This window comes from Miniopterus natalensis, chromosome 11, assembly GCF_054644295.1.
Source record: "Miniopterus natalensis isolate mMinNat1 chromosome 11, mMinNat1.hap1, whole genome shotgun sequence".
Taxonomy (NCBI): domain Eukaryota; kingdom Metazoa; phylum Chordata; class Mammalia; order Chiroptera; family Miniopteridae; genus Miniopterus; species Miniopterus natalensis.
In genome coordinates, this window is record NC_142091.1 from 73071769 (window position 1) to 73095042 (window position 23274).

Below are 23274 nucleotides of genomic sequence, written 5' to 3' on the forward strand. Positions count from 1 at the left end.
GAAAATAACAAGGCTATTATACTCATCACAAAGGCCTATGGATGGGGAGTGTGAGCTGTGGCAGAAAGTCTGCATCACATGGCCAAGCAGCGTGAATGTGGGGAGCAGCCTCCCCACAGCTGCACACTGGCAGCTTTTCCCTCTCCCTACCTTCTTTAAAGGTTCTTCTGTTTGCTTCTCCTAGTAATGGAACTGATGGAGTCTGGTGATCTGGAGAAGGCCAGAGACTAAACTGATCTAGATAGGAAAGGGTTTGGAGGGGACAGGAAGGAAGAAAGCAGAAAGGGGAGACTTGGGAGCTACTAGGTCAGGAAGGGGAGTAACGATGGGCAAGAAGGAGACTTGGAGCCACAACCCTGCCCAGAAAGATTTGGAGAGCAGCAGCCAAGTCTAAAGGGGTCTTTAGAGGAACCCTGGTATATGTAGTTTGGGGGGACACCGCCTCATCCCAGCCAACTCCCTAATACTTCCTAGATGAACTACCTCATTTCTGAGCTTCTAAGAGTCTGATTTGGGATTTTGCTTTGTGTTTCTTTCTGTAGACAGTGCCCAGACATCTGAGTTCTAGTAACAAGAGTGGTCATGAGTGCTTAAGTGCTTCGCCTTAGTCAGGGTCCTTGATGGCATGCCCAGAAGCAGATTACAACTGCCTTCAGCCAAAAGGACATTTCTTGGAAGGATACTGCAGACTCACAGCATCCTGATGGAGATGGGATGTCCAGGCTTGGAAAACAGGAGTGCTTGGAGGCTGGGGAGCCAACCCACCGCTAACACTGTACTCCAGCAACAAGTTGGTCCCCTTGCCAGGCACTGTGCCCCCTGTTCCTCACTCAAGATTCAAGGTCTCGGGAGAGTCCCTCACCTCCACCTGGGACCTGGGGCAAGGAAAGCAGGTAGCATCTTTGGATTCTGGGGTAGGAGGCAGGAGGGCTACACATACTAGAGAACTACTTCCAAACAAAGATCTGGTGCTATGCTACTAACAGGAAGAGAAAAAAGAAACATCCACTGCAATAGATTCTGTTATCAAACTGAGGCTTGAGTAGTTATGGGAAAGTCATACAGCTAGTAAGAAGTGTGACTTCAGAACCCGTGACAAAAAATGTGTGCTTCTCCAGAGTTCCCTTTGCTCCCCCCATTCTTCCAGAAAACATGAATTAGGGAATTCTATGGAGGGAGATAGGAAAATAATTTAGCCACGTCTGGCACATATTGGACACAATAAAAATTGGGTGGATGGATGAAAGGGAATTGGGAAGCAGAGGAGAAGTCGCTTGGAGATGTGTGATGAGTGTGTACGCTAGGATGGGGTCGACTTGATCGCTCTGCAGAGAGGAGTGATCCAACCTCCCCAATCCCTGTTCTCAAATTAGCTAGTATACGCTTTACCAACGATCGAGACCTTTTGAGACGCTCCCTTGGCCGCGCTCCCGGCCCAGAACTGCTTTGTCACTTGTGACCAGCTCCCTGGGCCGGAGGATGCAGGGCGCAGGCCCGAGAGAGGCGGCGGCTGGCAGCGGCTGACCCGGAGGGGCGGGGGCGGCGGTCAGCTCTGCCCAAGCCGGGGTGCCATGTCGCGCAAGGCGAAGGACGACTTCTTGCGGCACTACACAGTCTCCGACCCCCGGACCCACCCCAAGGGCTACACCGAGTATAAAGTGACGGCGCAGGTGAGGTGGGACCCAGCGGGGACCTTACCCTTTTAACCAGAGAGGGGCCGGGTTTTACCTTAAGGCAAGTCGCTGCCGAAAGCCACCGTTTTGGGCGAACAGAAATCGGTTTCCCCTTTAAGGGGAGGTTTAGGTGCGAGTCTTCGTTTGCCTCTGTAGCCATCAGGGGGCGGGGCCATGGGAGGGCGCTGTTCTCTTAAAGGGGCGTGCTGCAGTTTCAGGACCAGCAAGTTGGGGTGCCCACGCCCAAAGTGTGCTGTCTGGGCATCAGGCTGTGAGTTTCCTTAAATTAACATGAAATCTAAGGCTCAGCCCAAATATTAGTTCTCCTGTCTCTCGAAGTAAGTTTTGGTTTTTTTGGGCTTGTTTGGTATTTACATAAAAACCCTTTAAAGAGTTTATTTTTAATTTAAAAAAAAAAATTACTTGTCTATGACTAAAAATTCATACAGTTCAAAAGAACCTAAGGAGCAAGTCTCCGTCTTCATAGTCATAGCAAGAAGTCAATAAAGACTAAAGGTGATACATGAAGCAGTAACATTATAAGCACATTATATAGATATCAGGAAAAGAATTAAAAATAGAAACAGTATAAATGTAATATCTGTAGAATGAAATACAAGAACTGGTTGGGGAAAACTTTGCTGTAAACTTTCTTGTACCTTTAGAATTTTGAACTAGGCAACTATTAAACTGGTGCATAGTAGCTATTATTAAAAAGGAGCAAAAATATAAAGACACAACATCCATAAGTGCAGATCCTAGATGTTTAAGCTTTCCCCAAATCTTTTATAATATCTTCTCCATGTCTAAAAAATACAATTAAAATGATAGTTCCTGTGATGAGGGGTGGGTAGGGTGTGTGTCGAAAGGGACTGTAACCTTTTTTCTATAAATCTGTTGGCTTTTTAAACAAGTAATGTGCCTTACTTTGATAAGCTTTTATAACTTTTAAAAATAAATAATTTTCCCTCCTTTATCCCCATTTGTCATTTTCATAGGAACCATTGCTGCTAGTTTCTTATTTATCCTTGCAGATAAACTCTAAGTTTAAAAGCAAATATAAGTATCCATTTTATTATTACTTACACACAGTGAGTGGTGTTCTGTACCTTGCTTTTTTCACTTTCTGATATTCATTTTTCTGTTGTTTCACCTTTTAAATTTGTTAAACTGAAACATAATTTACATGAATAGGCACAAATCAAGTGTACAGCTCAATAATTTTTACATATGTTAACATCTATGCAAACACCACTCAAGTCAAGATACAGAATTTCCATCACCCCATAAAGTTTCTTTGCACCTTTCCAGTCAGTGGTCCTCCTGCAGAGGTAACCACTGTCCTGTCTCCTGTCACCATAGATCAGTTTTGTGTGTTCTTGAACCTCATACACACAGCAAGTACTTTTGGTGTCTGGCCTTTTTCACTCAATATAATGTTTTGGGAATTCATCCATGTTGCACATACGAGTAGTTTGATTTTTTTTTATTGTTGTGTAGTTATAGTCCATTGTATGAAATATACCACTGTTTTTTTTTAATTTTTTATTTATTGATTTTTAGAGAGAGAAAAACATCAATTTGTGTGGGTTTTTAAAAATATATCTTCATTGATTTCAGAGAGAGGAAGGGAGAGGGGGAGAGAGAGACAGAAACATCAACGATGAGAGAGTCCTCACTGATCGGCTGCCTCCTGCACGCCCGACTGCGGACCCAGTCCGCAACCGGGCATGTGCCCCGACCGGGCATCCAACCGCGATCTCCTGGATCCTAGGCCGATGCTCAACCGCTGAGCCACACCCGGCCGGACAAGAAACACCAATTTGTTGTTCCACTTATTTACACATTCACTTGTTGATTCTTGTATGTGCCCTGACCAGGGGTCGAACCCGCAACCTTGGCGTATCATGAGGATGCTCTAACCAACTGAGCTACCTGGCCAGCACCTACCACCATTTCTTTATTCATTCTTCTGTTATTGGACACTTAGGTTGCTTCTAAAAAGTTCTTCGTTTTTATGAGTAAAGTTGTGTGAACATACGTGTACAACTCTTTTTTTTTTTTCAGTTTCCTTTTTTAAAAAAAAAAGTTCTTATTGATTTTTACTTCTATTTTTAGAGAGGAAGGGAAAGGGATAGAGAGATGGGAACATCAGTGAGAGAGAAGCATCGTCGATCGGCTGCCTCCTACAGGCCCTTACACTGGGCATCGAGCCCGCGACTCAGGCATGTGCCCTGACCGGGAATCGAACCAGTGGCCTCTTGGTTCCTGGGTCAACGCCCAACTGCTGGCCAGGCTACAAGTCTTTTTTATGGACACATGCATTCATTTCACCTTAGTGTATACCTAGGTCTTGAATTACTGGGTCATTTGATAGACATATGTGTAGCTTTCTCAGAAATTGCCAGCTTTCCAAAGTGATTGTTCATTTTACCTGGCCAGGTAGCTCAGTTGGCGTTTCAGGTTCAATCCCCGGTTAGGGCACATACAAGAAGCAACCAATGAATGCATAAATAAGTGGAACAACAAATTGATGTTTCTCTCTCTCTCCCTTTTTTTCTCTCTCTAAAATCAATAATTAAAAATAAATAAATAAAGCGATTATTCCACTTCATACTCCCATTCTTGCCAGCACTTGATATCATCAGCATCTTTACATTTTAGCCATTCTTGGTGGGTGTGTACTATCTGATTGGAGTATTAATTTGCATTTCTCTGATGACAAATGATGTTAAGTATATTTTCATAATCTTATTGGCCACTCATATGTCTTCTTTTGAGGGACATGCCTGTTCAAGTATTCTGCCCAATTTTTAAAGTTGGGTTATCTTGTCTTTTTAGTATTGATTTGTAGGAGTTCTTTATATAGTATGGATCTGAGTCCTTTGTTAGGTATATATTCCTCAATGGTTTTTAAAATGAGTTTGTTTTACCTTGAAAACTGTCAAGTACTCCAAGCTGTAGGATGTTATTTTTAAATTATTATGAAGGTAACAGTAAAATGGAGTCTTCTTACTACCTCAGGCCCAGTCTACTCTCCCAGGGGTCACAACCCCAGTGACAGTTTTGTCTTTGCCAGGGAGTGTTCGTCCAGAGGCTTCCTCCTTTAGGGAGGAGTGGCTCCTGGGACAGAATCTCATTTTTTAGAGAACCTGGGGTTCTTTGGTTTCAGAAGGAGATGCAGGGACTTGGCCCTTTGGAGGAACTGACATAAAAGTTGGGCTGAGGATGGAGGGGTCTGGAGGGGCCTTTAGGGATCCTCTCATTTGTCGGATGACGAAACCGAGGTGCATGATACCAAAACTGCTCCCGGTTACACTGAAAGCCTGAAAGCCAGGACACCTGGATGCCAGTGGCCAGTGGCCACTGCCCCATCCAGCGGAGTGGGGAGGTACCTGGGCATCCTAGGATTTTACAGGGTAATGGGATGTCAGATGGCAGTCTCTGGTCTCACCTGGCTCTTGCCTTTCTTCCTCAGTTCATCTCAAAGAGAGACCCAGAGGATGTCAAAGAGGTGAGGCCCCTGGGCGGAAGGGGGACCATTCTCCAATTCCAGATCCGGAGGCAGTAAAGGAACAGCCTCCCAGACCTTGGGGGGGCGTGTTGCAGCCCTCACCCTCTCACCGGGCCAGGCTGGGGCGGGCAGGCGTCTCCCCACCGTCCTGGGCCAGGCAAGTGTCACGTCCCCCGCAGGTGGTGGTCTGGAAGCGGTACAGCGACTTCCGCAAGCTGCACGGGGACCTGGCCTACACCCACCGCAACCTCTTCCGCCGCCTGGAGGAGTTCCCCGCTTTTCCCCGGGCCCAGGTTTTCGGTGAGTGTCCACCTAGGCCTTCAGGCCAAAGATGGCCAAAGAGTTGGGCAAAGGGGACCTCTGCTGGTGGGGGCTGCCTAGACGGGGCCTGACACTCCCTGTGACATTTCAGAGAGCTGCAAGGGCCCCTAGGGATGGCCTCGTTTTACGGATGGAGACACGGAGGCTCAGAGGAGCCCATCCCATATTCTGTGTCAGATTCCTTCCCTCAATTGCCCCATTTTCGAGATGAGGCAACTGAGGCTTAGGGATGGAAGGGGCTGGGCCTGTAAGGGGCAGAACCAGAATTCCCATCCACAAGCCGGTGTTTCCTGTAGACCTGCCCTGTCGGAAAACAGCAGCCAAGAGCCACTGTGGCCCGGGAGCACTAGAAATATGAGGCGCTATTTGGGTCACATACGGGGGGCAGGGACGGGGGGGCAGTAACTATCTCAACAATTTATGTATTGAATATATGTTCAAATGAGAATAATTTGAATATATTGGATTAGATAGAAAAGATTATTACAATTAACCTGTTTCTTTTTACTTTTTTTTAATGTGGCTACTAGAAAATTGTTAGTTACATATTATACTTGGACAGGGCTGATCTGCACTTGGTTCTCTGGACTCACGTGAGATGTTCTTCTGCAGCAAGGTGAAGGTTGCCGCTGGCAGGCTGTGCCAGGCTGCTCCCCCAGGCAGCATGGTAACTAGGCCAGAGTTAGACAACTCTGCATACCTAGAACAGAGCAGTGATACTGTAATAAACGGGGGCTACTTGCTGTGTGACCTCGGGCAAGTCACTTTCCTTCTCTGAGCCTTACTTTGCTCCTCATTACATCAAAGCCATCTGAAATTACTTTGTTTCTTGTTGGTTGCCTGCCTCTCCCTGTCTAGGATGTGACATCTATGAGGGCAGAGACCTTGCTTCTCTCTCATTCACCTTCTGAACCTAGCACACAGTAGGTATTCAGTAGCATCTGGTAAATGGATGAACAAGAAGATTGGTCCCTTCTTTCAAGCACCCCCACCCAGGGAAGATTGCTGAGAGAATGAGAAAGGTTTAGAACCAGAAGTGGCCTGGGGGCCAGAGGCCCTTTGAGTCACTGCTGCTTTTCCTGCCCCTTTTCCTGGGGGACTGTAGGCAGGTTCGAGGCCTCTGTGATTGAGGAGCGGCGAAAGGGGGCTGAGGACTTGCTTCGCTTCACTGTGCATATCCCCGCGCTCAACAACAGCCCCCAGCTCAAGGAGTTCTTCCGGGTACGTGGACCTGCTTATGTCCCCCCCACACACACACCTGGGAAACCTTCCTGCCACCAGGCTGCACCCTTGTGACTCCTCCTGGCTGGTCTTTCTCTCCTGCAGGGTGGGGAGGTGACACGGCCCTCCCAGGTGTCCAGGGACCTGCACATCCTGCCACCCCCTCTGATCCCCACACCACCCCCTGAGGAGCCCCAGCCACCACCTGATGAGTCCTGGTTGCCCCAGCCACTCCCAGCAGAGAAGAGGGGTCAGGAGGAGTTGGAGGTGCCAGGTACATTGGAGTGGGGGAGGGAGCCAAGGCTGGAGGGTCCAGAATGGGGGAGGGGCACACTCCCTCCTCAGTGATCTTAGTGAAAGGCCTGGGGTGTGTTCTGGCTCCTCTACCACTAACCTGCTGGGAGCTCTGCACAAGGCATCTAGGCCATAGTTTTTTAATCTGTAAAATGGGTATAAACCCTAAGAATGGGATTGTCTGTGCCCCTGGTTGCTGCAAGGATTCAGTGAGAGATTAGCTCCATTTTGAAAGTTGTAAAGTGATAAGGGCAGACATGAATGTCCCCAATGATCTATTCTTCAGCGGACCCCATGCCATCCAGCCCTGCCCAGGAGGCCCTGGATCTCCTCTTTAACTGTGAGAGCACCGAGGAGGCGTCTGGTTCGCCTGCCCGAGGCCCCCTCACTGAGGCCGAGCTTGCCCTCTTCGACCCCTTCTCCAAAGAAGGTAACAAACTGGGACAATCACAGAGAGGGCCGGGCAGAAGTTCTTCAGGGGAAGGGAGGCTGGCAGAGCCACCACCTAGCCTGTGGTGCCTGTGTAAATCTGAGAAAGGTGCCCTCTGTGGGCAAATGGCAGCCTCGATGAGAATTAGAAGCAAGTACCATAGCCCTGTGCCAAGCTGGGTGCCCCTGTACAGTGAGCAACCATGATGGAATGAAATAAGTCACTTCCCATAATGGGATCTTCTCCCTGAGAAAGCTCTGGAATGAGCAGGGGTCATACTGCTCTGGGAGGGTTTGAGTTGCAAGCTTGAGGCGGGGGTTTCCTGGCTGGCTCAGAGTCTGGCTGTAGATCCCGAAGTCAGGAGGTGAGGCCTGGGCTCAGAGAGCAGCAGAGGAAGGCCATGGAGAAGCTGCTGGCATGTGGGGGGCACCAGGATGGAAAGGGCCCCCCGTGGAGGTCCAGGTCCTGAGCTCCTGGGCTGCGATCAGGGGACCTGACAGTCCTGGGCTCTGAGACCCGGGCCCTCTTCATTGTGAGATTCCCGGAGTTGATACTGTTCCCGCAGCTGCCATGTTGAAGTGACCAGTCTCACTTTGGGATCATCATGAATCAGTTTCATTTGGATTCCTCAACAGTCTTTTTAAGTCCATGCATTGGCTTCTCTTCTCCCTTTGGTGACCTCCTGGCAGACCCTTAGTTTTTTTTACCAGTTTCAGGCATTTGAGCTCTCTCACCCTCAGATCTGGTCCAAATCAGGACCTCGCTCTCATCTGATTTGCAGCCTCCCCCGCGTCACCCTGCTCAGGTCTGACTGGTGGCCCGGCCCCTGGTGACCAAGGGTATGAGGGTTCTTTTGCTCTTCTAATTATGCTCCCTCCCCTTCCTGCTCCCACCCCTCCAGGGTTGGGGAAGAGGAAGGAATTGGAGGGAAAGGCAGGAGTGGTGTCACTGCGACTGATGTACCCCACTCATCAGGATCTGCCTTGCCCCAGCCTGGGCTGCCTGGTGGCCAGATGCTTAGACAGGAGTCTGTCAAAGGCGGCTCCTGTGTGACATTCCCTCAGCCCATAGGAAAACTCACAAATCCTTGACCTCCCAAAGCCAGGAACCGTGTTTGCTCAGACACTGCCTAGTCTTCTCGCCCTAGTCTTGTGGGCACCTCCAGCAAGCCTCTCAACATCGGACTCTCCAGGCAACAGTGGCACTGTCTCTCTATCACATACGCCAAACTCCTGAACTCAAGTATTAGGGCGTCCCAAGTACTCTTCCGCCTTCTGCTCCATTAGCAACACAGGGAGGGCTGCAGGTCCAGCTGGGCAGTGAGATGTCATCTTCCCTTCCTGCAGGAAGCCCCGGTCTGCTCATGGGGTCACTTGGATGGGTTGGAGAGATGCGCACATTTCCATCTCTGGGCCAGTGGTGTGCCATGGTGCTTCCTGCTCCTGCACCTTCCCTTCAAAGGCCTTTTCATCACAGAGTCACCAGATCTCTATAAGTTGGAGAGGGGACGTTCAGCCACCTCTCTGCCAGTCCTGGGGGATATAATGAGCCCTTCTCTCTGGAATGTGACGATACCTACTATCCAGCCAGCATCTTCCCAAGTGGGGCCTCAGCTGAAATTATAAGACCTCAAAAAAAACCCCTAAGATTCCAAGGCTTGGAATATTTCTACCCTTGGCCTGGCATAGTTGGTCTAGCATCCTTCAATTAAACTTTACTGAGGGAATTCTTGGATTGATAGATCAACTGTAGTCAGGAGGAAAGTAGGACCAGTGACCCAGAGCTTGGAAGCTGTTAGTGTGTACCTAAAGAAAGAATTAGGAAGGTAGCTGTTTTTACAAAAGCGTATGAACACCAAGCAATAGATCATGGCTAGTTTCCTATGCACGGTGGCTTCTGAATTGCTCAGGCACTGCTCCTCCCAACCTGGGACAGGTTGGCACCCTAATGAGCAAGAGAGGTCCGGGGGTGGGCAGCAGGCCCTGGGAAAGGGAGGGACAGTATGGCCTGAGTCCTCCCTATCTGATTGCAGAAGGTGCAGGCCCCAGTCCTACCCACATAGGTGAGCTGACAGCATTGGAGGCAGAGTCTGAGAGGCTGGACCAGGAACCCTGGGAGCCAGGAGGGCAGGACGAGGAGGACAGGGAAGGAGGGCCCACCCCTGCCTATCTGAGCCGAGCCACTGAGCTCATCACCCAGGCCCTGCGGGATGAGAAGGCAGGCGCCTATGCCGCAGCTCTGCAGGGCTACCGGGACGGCGTGCACATCCTGCTGCAGGGAGTTCCCGGTGAGTAGCACTGGAGGGAGGCGGCTCAGGCCCGGGGTCCCAGCTAGTGCAGTGCTGGGAAGGGAATGTGAAATGCAAGTCAAGGATGAGAATTGCTCCTCCCTGCCCAGCTCTGTAGCCTTGGGCAGCGTCTACTGCTTGCGGCCTCAGTTTTCTTGTTTGTAAAATGGGGAGAATAGATCCTCAGGGAAGGGGAAAGACACGTGTTGGTGCTTTGTGGACAATAGGGGCTACCCCAGGGGTTGGAGCCCAGGCACCTCAGTTGAGCCATTCTCTCTCTGCAGAGGACCCATCACCTGCCCGGAGGGAGGGTGTGAAGAAGAAGGCAGCGGAGTACCTGAAGCGGGCAGAGGAAATCCTGCACCTGCACCTGTCCAAAGTCCCTCCCTGAGAGGGAGAGGACCCTTCCCTAGGACTCGAGCTCCAGCACTGCCAGCCATCCCCTTCTTCTCTCCCTGGGGCCTGCCCTGTCTCCTGGTCTTGTAACTCTAGAGACCATTTCTGTACATAACTGGACCAAGAGTGAGAAAAATAATGACTCAGTTCCCTGACCACACCTGCCAGCACGGAATCAGGGACTCACTTATCCTGCTAGTCTGTGTTGATGTGTGAGCAGTAGCTCTGGTCACTAAACTCTCTTTACCCTTCGAGAACCGGGGTCTGCAAACTGTGGCATGGTGTCAAGTCTGGCCCACTACCTTTTTTTGTAAGGCAAGAATGGTTTTTACGTTTTTTTAATAGTTGAAAAAAAATCAAAAGAAGAATGTTCTGACAGGCGAAAATGATATGAAATTTAAGTATCTAAAAATACAATTGTATTAGAATACAACCAGGCTCATGCGTTTAGTATTGTCTATGGCTGCTTTCCCGCTACACCAGAAGGGATGAGTAGTTGCAGCGCTGAGCTCATCACCGGGCATGTGCCCACGGGCAGCTCATAATATGTAGTTGCCACCTCAAGTCCCAAAATATTTACTACCTGGCCCTTTGCTGAAAACTTGTTAACCCCGCATCTAGAAAAAGCGGAGACTAGTCTCCAGGGAAACAGTGGAGAATGGCAGTAACGCCGAGCGGGGCAGCTTACTGGTCAAAAGGGAGGGCGGAGAGGAACCCAGAGCGGGGCATCAGTCTGCGGAGATGGGTGCCCGAGGCCAAGCGCTGACCCTTCGGTGCCTGGACCCTGGGGAGGCGTGGCTCCGCCCCTGCCCGCCCTGCCGCAAGGCGATTGGTTGCGGGAGGAGCTACAAAACGGTGCATTATGGGAGTGGCCCGGCTGTGCGCTGCGCATTATGGGGCCATTTGCGGGTCCTGAGCGTGCGTTACCGGTAGCGGCGCTGATCTACAACGCAGTGCATCTCGGGAGGCCTGCTGGATGTGCGCCGCGCATTATGGGGAGATTTGCGGGTCCTGAGCGTGCGTTACCGGTAGCGGCGCTGAACTACAGCGCATTGCATCTCGGGAGGCCTGCTGGATGCTTTGTGGGAAGCCACAGGACTCGGTGAGAGGTCGGCGGTTGCCTGCGGGCGGCGGGGACGCTTGTACCTGCCCAGTACTGTCCCAGTCTCCGCCGGCCACGGCGTGCCCCCCTCCCCGCAGAATGGGGCGACGGGCCGCCGCTGCCCTCGGGATGCTGAGCGCCCACCCTCTCCCCCCAGCCCACCATGCCCGGCTACGAGCTGCCCGTGGGCACATGCCCGGACATGTGCCCGGCGGCCGAGCGCGCCCGACGGGAAGAGGAGGGCCGCCTGCATCGCTTCGAGGTGGCGCCGGGGTGCTTCGGCAAACGGCCCCGCGCTGACCCGCAGCGCGCGGTGAAGGAGTACAGCCGCCCGGCCGCCGGCAAGGCCCGGCCCCAGCCGAGTCTGCTGCGTCCGCCGTCCGTGCTGCTGGCCACCGTGCGCTATTTGGCCAGTGAGGTGGCGGATCGCACCGATGCATCCCGCGCGGAGGTGGCCGGCTTCGTGGCGGACCGGCTGCGCGCCGTGCGTCTGGACCTGGCCCTGCAGAGTGCGGGCGACGCCGAGTCGGTGGTGGTGCTGGAGGCGGCGCTGGCCGTGCTGCTGGCCGTGGTGGCGCGGTTCCGGCCCAATGCAGCGTACGGGCCAGTGGACCCGGTGCTGCTGCAGGCTCAGGTGCAGGAGGGCTTCGGTTCGCTGCGGCGCTGCTACGCGCGGAGCGCCGGGCCACACCCCCGCCAGCCCTTTTTCCAGGGTCTCTTTCTGCTCTATAACCTGGGTGAGTCGAAGTCCCACCGGCGGGACAGAACGCCGGGGCGGGGAACCCTGCGTGTGGACAGTGGATGCCAGGAAGGAAAGAGAAGCTTTAAAATCTCATCTTAGCCTTCTCCCCATCCCTGCCTCTTAAATGTGTCAAGTCAAAGCACAAGATCCACCAACCCCCGTCATAGGCCCTCAGGCCTGTCCCTTCCCATTTCTGGGTCTCAGTTTTCTCCTGAAAGAAGTGGAGGGGATGGGGTTGGAACAGGAAAGTTGGCCTAGATAGTGATTTTCAAACTTTTTTACCCTGAAATTAGTGTGATAAAGCATCCAAGAACACATATGCATACGAATAGATCTGAGACATAAGTGTCAAGACTTCTGTGGGTGGATGGTGCATTCTAATAAGTTCTAGTATATTTAAATGTAAGATGCGGTTGACTTCACAACCCACTAATGTGTCAGAAGCCTCAGTTTACAAAAGTAACCAAAGGTTCCAAGTGTCCATGATTCTTCTGGAAGGGAAGCAGGGGCAGTATCTCCTCGAGGAAATGGCCTTACCAGAGAGACAGAGGAAGGTGTGGTGGAGCTGGTGCCCTGATCTGTGGGGCAGGTAGGGCAGTGGAGAAAGGGCTGGGTTTCAGGTCAGAAAGCTTGGATTTGATTGGATCTGGTTCTACTACATATGAACTATAGGACCGTCTCAGGCAAGTCGTTAAATTATCTGGGTCTTTTTCTTTCATCCACAAACACTGCCTCACTCTATTATGAGGATCCAGACTGTTTGAAGGGGCAACCTCCAGCAACTCATTCAGATATGGCTCAGGAAGGGCTGATGGGAAAAAGTGAAGTGAAAGTGGACTTGGCTAGAGGAGATGCACGGCCAGAGCGGGTTGGTAGGCAGGACTGGGGAGGGAGGTGGGCTTGGTGGAGGATTGGAGCCCCAGTAAGCTCAGATGGGTGGAGGAGGCATAGGGGATGGAGTGGAAGGTGGGCCTGATCCTGAAAGGACTCATCCAGTTCTCATCCCTGCTTCCCACCCTCACAGGCTCAGTAGAGGCCCTTCATGAGGTTCTGCAGCTGCCAGCTACCCTGCGTTCCTGCCCAGCCCTGCGCACAGCCCTGGCTGTGGATGCAGCCTTCCGCGAAGGCAATGCCGCCCGCCTATTCCGCCTGCTCCGGACCCTGCCATACCTGCAGAGTTGCGCAGTGCAGTGCCATGTGGGCCATGCCCGCCGCAGAGCCCTGGCCCACCTTGCTCGTGCCCTGAGCACCCCCAAGGGCCAAACCTTACCCCTGGGATTCATGGTCCACCTGCTGGCCCTGGATGGGCTTGAGGAGGCACGGGACCTGTGCCAGGCCCATGGACTGCCCTTGGATGGACAGGATAGAGTTGTGTTCCTGAGGGGTCACTACACTGAGGAAGGGCTGCCACCTGCTGGGACCTGCAAAGTGTTGGTGGGGAGTAAGCTTGGAGGACGCACCCTGGAGGAAGTAGTCATGGCAGAGGAGGAAGATGAGGGTGAGGACAGATCCAAGTCCCAGGCATGAGGAGGGGCTGTGCAGTCTCCCAGAGCCCGGGGCTGGGTCTGAGCACTCAGGTTTCTTTTTTTCATGATTCCCACACAATAAAAGGAACTTGTTTTGTAGGGACAATAGTGCGACTTGATTTATTTGGGGAAGGGCAGGGAGAAGTTGAGAAAATACTGGGGGTATGAGGGTAGAAGAACCCAGAGTGGGCAAGGCTCTGTTTACCCTGGACCTCAGTTTCCCTGCTGGTCCCTGAGCGGTGGCCCTGGTGGACTCTGAGCTGGCATCTAATGTTGGCATTATGTATCCTATCCTCACCCACCCACTTCCAAGAGCAATTGAGGGTTTTACCATCCCCACCTCCTGTCCTGTCAACCAAGAGCCAGAATGAGGGAGACTCATCCAGGGCTTGTCACTCCCCTCAGGTGACCACAGCTGGTAGGACCCTGAGCTGTTGCCCCAGAAGCTTGAGAGGATCCCATGGTCGTGACCTCTCTTGGCATCGGGGAAGACTGGGACACACCCAAAGAAAATTGGAATGGGAGAGGGTTAGGATAAAGGGTGGTGGTGGGAGCTGAGGAAGGAGGGCTGGGGTCAGAGGTCAGCCACAGGCCTCAGGGTAGCTGCTGCACCCTCCAGGGCCACCACCACAATGCTGAGCTGCCTCTGCACCTCAGCCCAGGCTGCAGATCCTGGGTCTGTGTTCATGGCCCTGGAACAGGCATTTGCCAGGCCTGGGAATGTGGCTACGGAGCTGGTACGAGGTGCCCAGAGCACATGGCTAACAGGAGAAATAGGGGAGGCTCAGGGTCATTCAAGGGCCAGAAACAAGGGAAGCTTCAGCCTGGTACTGCCTCAGCTCCTGTATATAGCTCAGCACAAAAGCACCTCCCACTCACTAAAAGCTGCGCACTTACAGTGGTGGTAGATTAGATTCTAGTCCCAGGGTCACCTTGACTGATTTGCCTCCCCTCCTTTGGGCCTGAGTCCCCTAAAGGCCAGTGAAATGTTGACATTCTCCTTCCTCAGTGCCCATTACCCAGCCTCCCAAGAGTTTTGGGACAGCTCACCTGTAGTAGCGTTCCTCTGGGAAGGCTCGAGGGTTCAGGAAGGCCCGTTCCAAGAGCATCAGCTGGTCATTGAGCATCCGTACCTGCAGGGGGCTGGAGGTGGCAGGACCTGCTGGTCACTCGAGCCAGCAGCCCAGCTGCCAGCCTGCATGTTGCCCTGGATACCACCCTCCCAGACACCTGGCTTGCTGCCCTTGCTCACTCGAAGGTGTCCTTCTGCAGCGCTGATATGTATCGGACCAAGGCCACAGCTGCCCTCTCAAAGTTCTCCACTGCAGTTACCAGAGGCCCTGTGGGGTACAGCCAGCATCTTAGCCCCTGAAGTGTAGGCTTCCCTGTGCCTCAATGTCAGGGGGTCTCCGTACCCAGGCTGGTGTTGTGCTGCTCCAGCAGGGCCCCAAGGTCCTGCTGGGCAGCCTGCAGGAAGCTTCGGAGGGTCTCACTGTAGTCACTGACGTTGAGAGGCAGGAAAAGGCTGTCACTGAGACGAAGAAGCACATTCCCCGCCGTCCGGGCCACAGCCTGGTGGCTGCTGAAGCCTGCAGAGAGGGTGACAAAGCCAGGGCTCAGTTTTCAGCCCATCCTCCTCCAGCCTCAGGATGCCATTGCCCCTCTCCTTACCAGGGTCCACAAACTTGTCCACATAACCGAAGGTGTCAAAAGCTGTATGGTAGGTGGGGTAGATCCGGGCGGAGGTCTTGCTCTGGGGGAACAAAGTCCAGAGGTGATAGGCTGGAGATGGGAAGTGGGAGGAGGTGTACCTACAGTGAGCTACAATGTAGGGATGTTAACTCGAGTCACTGCTCCATCCATGAGGTAGCTTCTAGAATTCCCACTTTATGGAGGAAGAAACTGACGCTCAGAAAGGGTACGTAACCTGCCTGACATCACACAGCTAATACGTGGCAGAGCTGGGTCAGGTGTGTTTCCCGTTTCACATGAAGAAGAGCCTGGAGCTTTGAAGTTAGGCAGGATTTAAATCCAGCTTCACTAACCAGGAGCAATGTGGCCATGAAGGGGAGAAACTGCTTTTGGAGACACAGGCTGGGTACTCTGCATCCCTTATCGCATTTCACTCACACCAATGCCATGAATCATCCCTGTTTTATACTTTAATCTGAGATATTATTCTGAGATAAATGCTTTTTTCACATTTTAAGATCTCTGGAGCCCGGCCGGGCATGGCTCAGCGGTTGAGCGTCAACCTAGCATCCAGGCGATTGGGATTCGATTCCCAGTCGGGGCACATGCCCAGCTTGTGGGCTTGGGGGCGTGCAGGAGGCAGCCGATCAATGACTCTCTCATCACTGATGTTTCTATCTCTCTCCCTCTCCTTTCCTCTCTCTGAAATCAATAAAGATATATTTAAAAAAAAAAAAATCTCTGGAATCAGGACGCTTCTTACAGTCGGTGTTACCCTACACCTAACTGGCAGTGGAGTTTTCCCCCTCCTGAATAGTGCATATTATAATAGTGCATCTTAAAATCAGTATTATCTTCAATTTGATAAATTAGATGAGCATAAGCAGATTCTCAGAGAAGTTAAGAAACTTGGCTGAGGTGGCAATTACTGAGTGATGGAGCCCGATTCAGACTGCACTAGAGAAGCCTGAAGGAGAGGAGGGGGCTGGCTGCTGGAGTAAAGTATTGGAGCTGGAAGAGGAGGGGTGCCTCTCACCCGGTCATAGGTGTAGGCGATGTCCATGGAGGAGATGCCCAGGAAGTGAATGAAGGGGGCATAGTCGCTGCCAGCACCCAGAGAGCCCAAGCTGCGTAAAGAAAGATGGGCTAGAGGCTGCAGGGCCAGTCCTCCCATCCAGAGCCCCGGTCCTGGGCCCCGAACCCCCGGCTCACCTGGGGACCAGGCCGTACACTGGGCTGCTACGGTTGAAATAGCGGATCCAGTTGTCGTAGATGCTGAGGCTGCCGGGGCCCGGTGCGGAGATCTGACCAGGGGAATCTAGTTTTGGGGCTGGCCCCTCCCCAGACCCAACAATTAACGGGTCCCCTGCCCGGCCCACCCGAATCTCCAGCCAACGCTCAGTCGTGCGGGTCCTACAAGGCCAGCCCCACGTCTCAGTCCCACCCTCCAGCCCCTACAAGAAGTTCCAGCCCCGCCCACCTCTGTAGCCCCGCCCCCGGCCGTCAGCCCCGCCCCGCCCCTTCCACCTGTTTGGCTGCTGAGAAGATGACGCTTTGGACCGGGGGCGTCCCCTGAGCCCTCAGGGTGGCGTTGGCTGTGGGAGGACCAGGGAAAAGCTCTACCAGGGCTCCAGCCCCTTAATTCCCCCCTCCTCAGTCAGCCCTGTCGCCCCCATACCAAACACCGAGATATCCACGTTGATGTAGGCCACCGTGCGCTCCTGCAGCTTGCTGAAGAACTCCTGCGGGTGGGGGGCGACGTCAGCCTGGCACTGCCCTGCCGGGGGATCCCCTTGATCCCCGACCCTGGAGGCTCTCTCACCTCCGTGAATTCTGTGGAGCCAATGAGCCCAAATTCCTCTGCCCCCCAGCTCGCAAACACGATGGATCTGCGGGGACGCCAGGTGCCTGGGGGAGGGAACAAAGGGCTGGAAGGCAGGGGACCCGGGATCCTGGGGTCACTCACAGAAAGACTGGGGACACGGAGAGGTCGGAGGGTAGCCCGTGACAAGAGGTAGGTCCTGGCACCTCTCCAGACAAGCCTTCCGGGAGGCTTCATCCCCCTTTTCCGGCCTCCTTCCTCTACTGTGACACCCCAACATTGCCCCCAACACCAGCCTCCCTCAGGCAGGTGGTCCGTTTGCTAGATGCCCTGCCTCCCTCTTCCCTATAGGCATGCGTTAGAAGGCCTCCTGAACCCCCCTCCAGCTCCCTTCTCCATGCATCCTAGGAAAAACTGGCCCACAACCTTCACCTGGTGACAATACATTCACGTTCTCCTTTTCCTGAACTGCCCTCTGACTTGCACCTGCAAAGCCCCTCAGGTATGTTCCTTTACAGCACTGATCACAGCTGTCATTCCATGTAGGAACTCTGGGGTGTTCACTGTGGGACCTCCCCTGCTTAGAACTGGCCTGACATGCAGTAGACACCGAGACGTATCTGTTGAGTAATGACTGTCATCCCTGCCTCAACTGCGCGGAGGCTCCCGGAGGGCAGAGCCTGGGCACTGCCTTGCTCACAGCAGCATCTGGGCCTCGTTCCATCCAGGAACACAGCGGGCTCTCAGAAGCTACCGTACGAATCAATCAATGGTCCGTACGAATTCATCACTGGGCCACTGGAAACCAGGGCTGGTGTCCGTGCGTGCCTGCCCCCAGGGCCCTCAGGCTTGGCGCAAGCGGGCACTGGAGAATGAGAGGGGGGAGGTGGGACAGGATGTCCTGCCCGAGCCAGGAAGGAGTGGGTTTGGAGGTCACCTCCCAGGGGGGGAGTCCCTGGACCAGGGGAGGGGGCGGCCTCACCCTTCTTCAGCAGGGTCCCCAGGACGCGGGAGAGCTCCAGGAGGACAGCAGTGCCGCTGCTGGGGTCCACGGCCCCGTGCACCCAGCTGTCCCGGTGGTTCCCATACAGCACGTAGCGGTCTGGCGGGAGGAGTAGAGTCAGAAACTAGGGGAGACGGCGGGGTCTGCGGGCCAGGCGGAGGGGGCGTGGTCAGGGCGCTCGAGCCGGGCGGGTTCTGAGGGCGCAGGGAGCAGGGAGCCGCGAGGGGGCGCTCACCGGGCTCCACAGCCCCTCGGATGATCCCTAGGACATTGGAGGAGTTCCGCAGCTGCCGGCGGTTGTGAACGCTCACGTTCACCTGGCTGGGGGCGTGAAGGGAAGACAGTGTTCGCCCTGCTCACTACCCCTGACCCCTAGCGCCCCACTCTCTGCCCCCAGTGCAGGAGAAACTGAGGCCCAGAGCAGAATGGGGCAGGGCAAGATCACCTGCCCATGGTACCAGGAGAGGCAGCAAGGCTGGAGCGCAGCTCTTCTGATCCTGTTCTCCTTGTCACTGGTTCACTGGCTCAGCCGCTCAGTAAGTACTTACCAGGTACTTAGTGTACCTCGGCTCCGCGCTGGGCTCTGGGCAATGATGGACATGGACCCGCCTTCCTCTCCACCCTGCCACCCCCATCCCTGAGCCAGACAGACCAGGGGGAAGTGAACAACTGCGGTTGACCTGTGAGTGTGAGAGGCTACCTGGTGGCAGGTAGGGAGGTTAGTGCAGGCCAGGAATGGCAGGAGCGACAGAGGGAACAGCAAGTGCCCAGACCCTGATTTGGGAATGAGCTTGGTGTGTTCAAGAGAGGGGCAGCTGGCTCTGGCCAGTGTGGCTCAGTGGTTAGAGTGTCGGCCTGAACACGAAAGGGTCATGGGTTAGATTCCCAGTCAAGGGCACATGTCTGGGCTGCAGGTTCAATCCCTGGCCGGTTTGGGGGAAACTAATTGATGTGTCTCTCTCACATCGATGTCTCTCTCTCTCCCTCTCTCCCTCCCACTCTCTAAAAATCAATGGAAAAAATATCCTCGGGTGAGGAGGGTATGGCTGGAGAGTGAAGGTCTGAGATAAGGTCAGGGGGACCCCATAGGAATTTGTAGGCCACACAGCTGTTTCACTGGTTCCCCCAAAGACAAGACAGATAGTTTTGGAGACAGGGGAGGGTTTGGGAGAGAGAAGAAAGGGAAAGGCCAGGCCTTGAAGTGGGCAGAAGGGAAACTCAGGGTCAGGGAAGCATAACACGGGAAGGGGAGAAGAGAGTTGAGGCGAGAGGGGGCCCCATCTCACCTGCCTGCAAAGGCACCATCAGGCTTGAAGCCGGGCCCCAACTTGTAGTCACAGCCCAGTGCTCCCTGCCAGGCATCCAGAGCCAGGGGTCCTTGGAGGTTACTGGGGAGGAGGGCGAGAGCCTTCAGAGCAAATATGGATATGGGGGTTGACGTCTGGAGGCTTTTGGAGGACGGACAGAAGACCCCAGGGCACAAGCTCACCAGAGAAGGACTTCGGCATCCTCAAAGCCAATGGGCTGAATGGGAATTGGGGGGAATCCGGAGACAGTGGCAGGGTCCAGGCGAAAGGAGGAGGGATTGGCTGGAAGGTAGGGAGTCAGGGGATCCCCAAAATACTCATAGTAGGAGCCTCGCTCCACCCCAGAGGGAGGCAGGTGCCAGGAGTGCGGGAAGGTCTCGTTGGGCAAGCTGTGCCCATCATTGATGTCTGCGGGGTCTGTATACACCAGCACTGCAGCCACCTCGTGCTCGGCAGCGTTCACAGCCTGCAGGAGGAAGCGTGAGGGAGGGGTGAGGGGGATGCACCCCCTGTCTTGCTCGCTGTGGACCCGGGACAGATCCGTCTTCACAATGGCAGGGTGATGTTTGCCCAAGTCATTTATCGCAGTGCTGCTTGAGGTAGCAAAAGACTGCTGGGCACAGGCAGGCCGGTGCTTATGGGGGCGGGGGCTGGTTGAATAAATGGAGCATCCTACAAGGGAATACTATGCAGCTGTATCAAAGAACAAGGCAGTGCTGGCCCGCCCAAGTTCGCAAGAGCACCGTTCACAATAGCCAAAAGGTAGAAGCAGCCCAAGTGTCCACCGACAGGTGGATGGACACGCAGAATGTGGTACGTAACATGCAAGGGACTTTTACTCAGCCTCCGAAAGGAAGGAGATTCTGATACACTGATGAACCTTGAAAACATTATGCTAAGGGAGATGAGCAGGCATAAAAGGACAAATATCGAATAATTCCTCTTATATGAGAGACCAAGAACAGGCAAATTCATAGACACAGGAAGTTGAATAGAGGTTAGCAGGGGCATGAGGGAGGAAGAAGAGTTGGTGTTTAACCGGACAGCTTCACTGGGAACAGATGGTGGTGACGACTGCCCGAGTTTGTGAATGTTCTTAATGCCACTGATGGTTAAAATAGTAAATTTTGTCACAGTTATTTTGTCACAATAAAAACAAAACAGTACCTTTAAAAAGGGCAGAAGAAGAACAGAGTTTATGTACCAACTGAGGGTGACTTCCAGGGTCTTAAGGTGAAGAAAGCACTTCCCAGAACAGTGGGTCTACTCTGCCGCTTGCATGTCAAAGGAGGGGAAGAAGAGGGGTGTTCATAGGGGCTTCTCCCTGAGGAGACTGGGTGGACAGCCCAGAAACTGGAAGAGTGGCGACCTCTGGGGGATGGGATCACAGAACTTTTCCACTTTACACAGGTTTTTTTAAACTGGAAATTTCATCACGCCTGCCCTCCCCCCCCCCCCTTTATTCTGTTCTGTTCTTTCTTTCCTTTTTCTTTTTTTCAGCTCTTATCATGGGCGCTACTTTAAAAACTGTGATCAGCACACATAAAATTTCCTATCTTAACCATTTTAAAGTAGACAGTTCAGGGGTATTAAATACATCCATATTACTGTGCAGCCATTACCACCATCCATCTCTGGAGCTCTTTTCATCTTGCAGATCTGAAATTCTGTATCCATTAGACACTAACTCTCGCTCACTCTGTACCTGTTTGTATTTTTATAAATTTAAAACCTGAGACATGTAATATTTAGTCAAAATTTCTCATTGAAAAGAAGCAGGTTGTGGGGAGGGCAACTGGAGGTATTTAAGTTGAATATTTGGAAGCACCACTTTACAGGAGGAATTAGACTCCCACATTATCAAAGCTGAAAATTTTGCCTAATTCCTTTATTTCCTGAGGCTCAGAGAGGTTAGGGGAGGCATCCAAGGTCACACAGAACATCAACGGTGTATCAAAAATACAGCTTGGCCTCCTGCTCAGTGCTGCTGCTTCCCATCCCCTTACTGCCTCATGTCCCCTGTTGGGCCCTCTCCCCACCCAGCGCCCTGCACTGGGGGTGCTGCTCACCTTGGCCCCGCGTCCTACACCCCCGTAGCGGGTCAGGGCGATGGTGCCTTTGAGTGGGATGCCCTGGGCCTGTAGCTCCTTAAAGTCTTCTTTTGTGCCCCGGTTGGCATAGACGAGGCGGCCCTGGTCCCAAGAGGAAGTGATCCTTAGAGCCAGGCCCAGGGCAGATGGAGTGCGAAAAGAGAGGGAAAGCTGAGTGGCAGGGTAAAGGGTTTAGATTCTGTTTCCCCACCTCCCCGAGAACGTGTAAGTTCCCCAAGGACAGTCCCGCCTGGTTTCCTCTGTGTCCAGGTACTCTCTACCTGGCCTCGCCTTGAGCGGAGGCCATTAGCATCTGTTGAGTGACTGAGTGATGGGGGAAAGAAGAAGCCATGGAGTGTGGAGGTGAGTAAATTCGGGGGGGGGAGCTGAGCCCCCGTTGAGGCATATTTCAACTGCCCCTGGGTCAGGACAGGAGAAGCTGGAGTGGGAGCCAGGGGGAGCTGGGCCATGGCGGTGGGGAGGTGTGTTCTAGGCCCACCTGTGGGGTTCCGGGGGGAGCGTAGGCAGCATAGGGTGGCACCACATCAGGCCCCCCCTGCTCCCCAGTCAGGTTCCTTTCACTCTGGCGACAGGAGAAGAGGATGTCTCCAGTGGGACCCACTGTGGAAGGGGAGCAGTATCAGGACTGGGCCCCACAGCTCCCCACTCCACAGCATCCCTAAGCCACAGCAGGCAGGACCTCACCAACGACCACACGGTTAGGCTGCTCCCGACTGGGGAACGACAGCAGCACTTCGTACGTGGACGCCTCAGCCGAGTCCAGACCTGACTCTGGGTCCTGCCAGCGCCGCAGCAGCAGCTGCACCAGAGCCTCATCCTGGGGGCTGGAGGCCAGGTGCGGCTCCCTGGAGAGCTCTCTGCAGGGCGGGCACAGGGAGGGGCAGGCCAGGGTCAGGGAGGGGCTCTGGCAAACAGCAGGGCCAGGTAGATAAGCCTCTCACCTGAGATTCCCCCGGATCCTGTTGGCATCCAGCTCTCTCATAACGGTCTCAAGGATCTCTGGGTCCAGGTCCTGGAAGACTGAGGCACTGGAGGCTGGCGGGTTGGCTCCTTTGGGGATGGCAAAGTGGCCCAGGATGATCCCCAGCCCCAAGAGGGCAGCAGCCCCCAAGACCCCCCCAAGCACCTTCACCCACTGCATCCTCTGGAGTCTTGGCCAGCCAGGGTGGCTTCTTATAGATGGGGTGTCAGGCCTAGTTAACCATTACCCCAGGATGGCCCTGCCCTTTGCCTCCTGTCGGGGAAAGTGAGGGAGCATCCTGCAGGGAGGGCCAGGAGCTGTTCACATCACCTCAGTGTCTGTGTCATTCACCTGGAGAAGACCTCCAGGGGCATCACATCTACACAGGGACACTGAGGCCCAAAGAGGGACCAAGGTGTCTCAGTAAAACAGAGACCAAGCCAGAACTCAGAGCCCCTATGTCCAGAGTAGGGCTGGCCAACTACCCATCATCCTGCCTCTGTCCCCTCGGTGTCTTTTGATCCCAGCACATTGGGCACTGGTTGCTTGAGCAGGTGTGAGTTCAAATCCCATCCTTCCTTGACATAAGCTGTGTGACCTTGAGCTGTTCACGTAGCTTCTCTGAGCCTGTTTTCTTAACTGTAAAATAGGATAATAGAACCTTTTTCACAAAACTGTATTTCTGTTTTCATTGAACAAAACCACATCTGTAGAAATATCTAGCCCAGTGTCTGGCACATAGTAGAAGCTCAGTACATTTTAGCCACTCCTGCTTCACCTGACCCCTTAAAATGCAAAGTCTGGGGCTAAAGGAAGAAGGGGAACCCAGGAGAATTCTTTGTATCCGGCCTGCAGGGGTCCCAGCTTATGGG

The 23274-nt window shown here is 53.5% G+C and overlaps 3 protein-coding genes across 4 annotated transcripts; 2 read left to right on the forward strand and 1 right to left on the reverse strand.

Annotated features, from left to right (window-relative positions):
- Window positions 1–1571: 1571 nt before the first annotated feature.
- SNX15 (sorting nexin 15) lies at window positions 1572–10569 on the forward strand. 2 transcript variants are annotated; one of them, XM_016208428.2, is made up of 8 exons: window positions 1572–1670; window positions 5152–5187; window positions 5367–5487; window positions 6614–6729; window positions 6835–7003; window positions 7310–7453; window positions 9486–9740; window positions 10025–10569. In XM_016208428.2, exons 1-8 carry the CDS (start codon window positions 1572–1574, stop codon window positions 10129–10131), a joined length of 1047 nt encoding a protein of 348 aa, XP_016063914.2. In that variant the 3' UTR covers window positions 10132–10569. The 2 variants fall into 2 exon arrangements, with proteins under 2 accessions (XP_016063914.2, XP_016063915.2); XM_016208429.2 differs by lacking the exon at window positions 9486–9740.
- Window positions 10570–11059: 490 nt separating this feature from the next.
- SAC3D1 (SAC3 domain containing 1) lies at window positions 11060–13612 on the forward strand. The gene is made up of 3 exons (XM_016208328.2): window positions 11060–11238; window positions 11396–11975; window positions 13005–13612. Exons 1-3 carry the CDS (start codon window positions 11212–11214, stop codon window positions 13505–13507), a joined length of 1110 nt encoding a protein of 369 aa, XP_016063814.2. The 5' UTR covers window positions 11060–11211; the 3' UTR covers window positions 13508–13612.
- Window positions 13613–13804: 192 nt separating this feature from the next.
- Window positions 13805–22582, reverse strand: NAALADL1 (N-acetylated alpha-linked acidic dipeptidase like 1). Its single transcript, XM_016208327.2, has 18 exons — window positions 22383–22582; window positions 22126–22298; window positions 21920–22041; window positions 21400–21522; window positions 19513–19796; window positions 19310–19411; window positions 18259–18344; window positions 18003–18122; window positions 17021–17106; window positions 16877–16940; window positions 16726–16793; window positions 16411–16502; window positions 16235–16325; window positions 15178–15259; window positions 14922–15095; window positions 14759–14846; window positions 14557–14649; window positions 13805–14267 (listed from the first exon to the last, which is right to left on the reverse strand). Exons 1-18 carry the CDS (start codon window positions 22580–22582, stop codon window positions 14081–14083), a joined length of 2235 nt encoding a protein of 744 aa, XP_016063813.2. The 3' UTR covers window positions 13805–14080.
- Window positions 22583–23274: the final 692 nt, after the last annotated feature.

What these genes read in the sequence shown, in the direction of transcription:
- SAC3D1 (XM_016208328.2), top strand. Translation starts at nt 11,212, where the DNA reads ATGCTTTGTGGGAAGCCACAGGACTCG. An exon ending in GTGGGAAGCCACAGGACTCG is followed by an intron (nt 11,239 to 11,395) that starts GTGAGAGGTCGG and finishes CTCTCCCCCCAG; the next exon opens with CCCACCATGCCCGGCTACGA. An exon ending in CTTTCTGCTCTATAACCTGG is followed by an intron (nt 11,976 to 13,004) that starts GTGAGTCGAAGT and finishes CCACCCTCACAG; the next exon opens with GCTCAGTAGAGGCCCTTCAT.
- NAALADL1 (XM_016208327.2), bottom strand. Translation starts at nt 22,582, where the DNA reads ATGCAGTGGGTGAAGGTGCTTGGGGGGGTCTTGGGGGCTGCTGCCCTC. An exon ending in GCAGCACAACACCAGCCTGG is followed by an intron (nt 14,847 to 14,921) that starts GTACGGAGACCC and finishes TGTACCCCACAG; the next exon opens with GGCCTCTGGTAACTGCAGTG. An exon ending in CTGCAGAAGGACACCTTCGA is followed by an intron (nt 14,650 to 14,758) that starts GTGAGCAAGGGC and finishes TGCCACCTCCAG; the next exon opens with CCCCCTGCAGGTACGGATGC.
- SNX15 (XM_016208428.2), top strand. Translation starts at nt 1,572, where the DNA reads ATGTCGCGCAAGGCGAAGGACGACTTCTTGCGGCACTACACAGTCTCC. An exon ending in TCCCCGGGCCCAGGTTTTCG is followed by an intron (nt 5,488 to 6,613) that starts GTGAGTGTCCAC and finishes GGGGGACTGTAG; the next exon opens with GCAGGTTCGAGGCCTCTGTG. An exon ending in CCTGCTGCAGGGAGTTCCCG is followed by an intron (nt 9,741 to 10,024) that starts GTGAGTAGCACT and finishes CTCTCTCTGCAG; the next exon opens with AGGACCCATCACCTGCCCGG.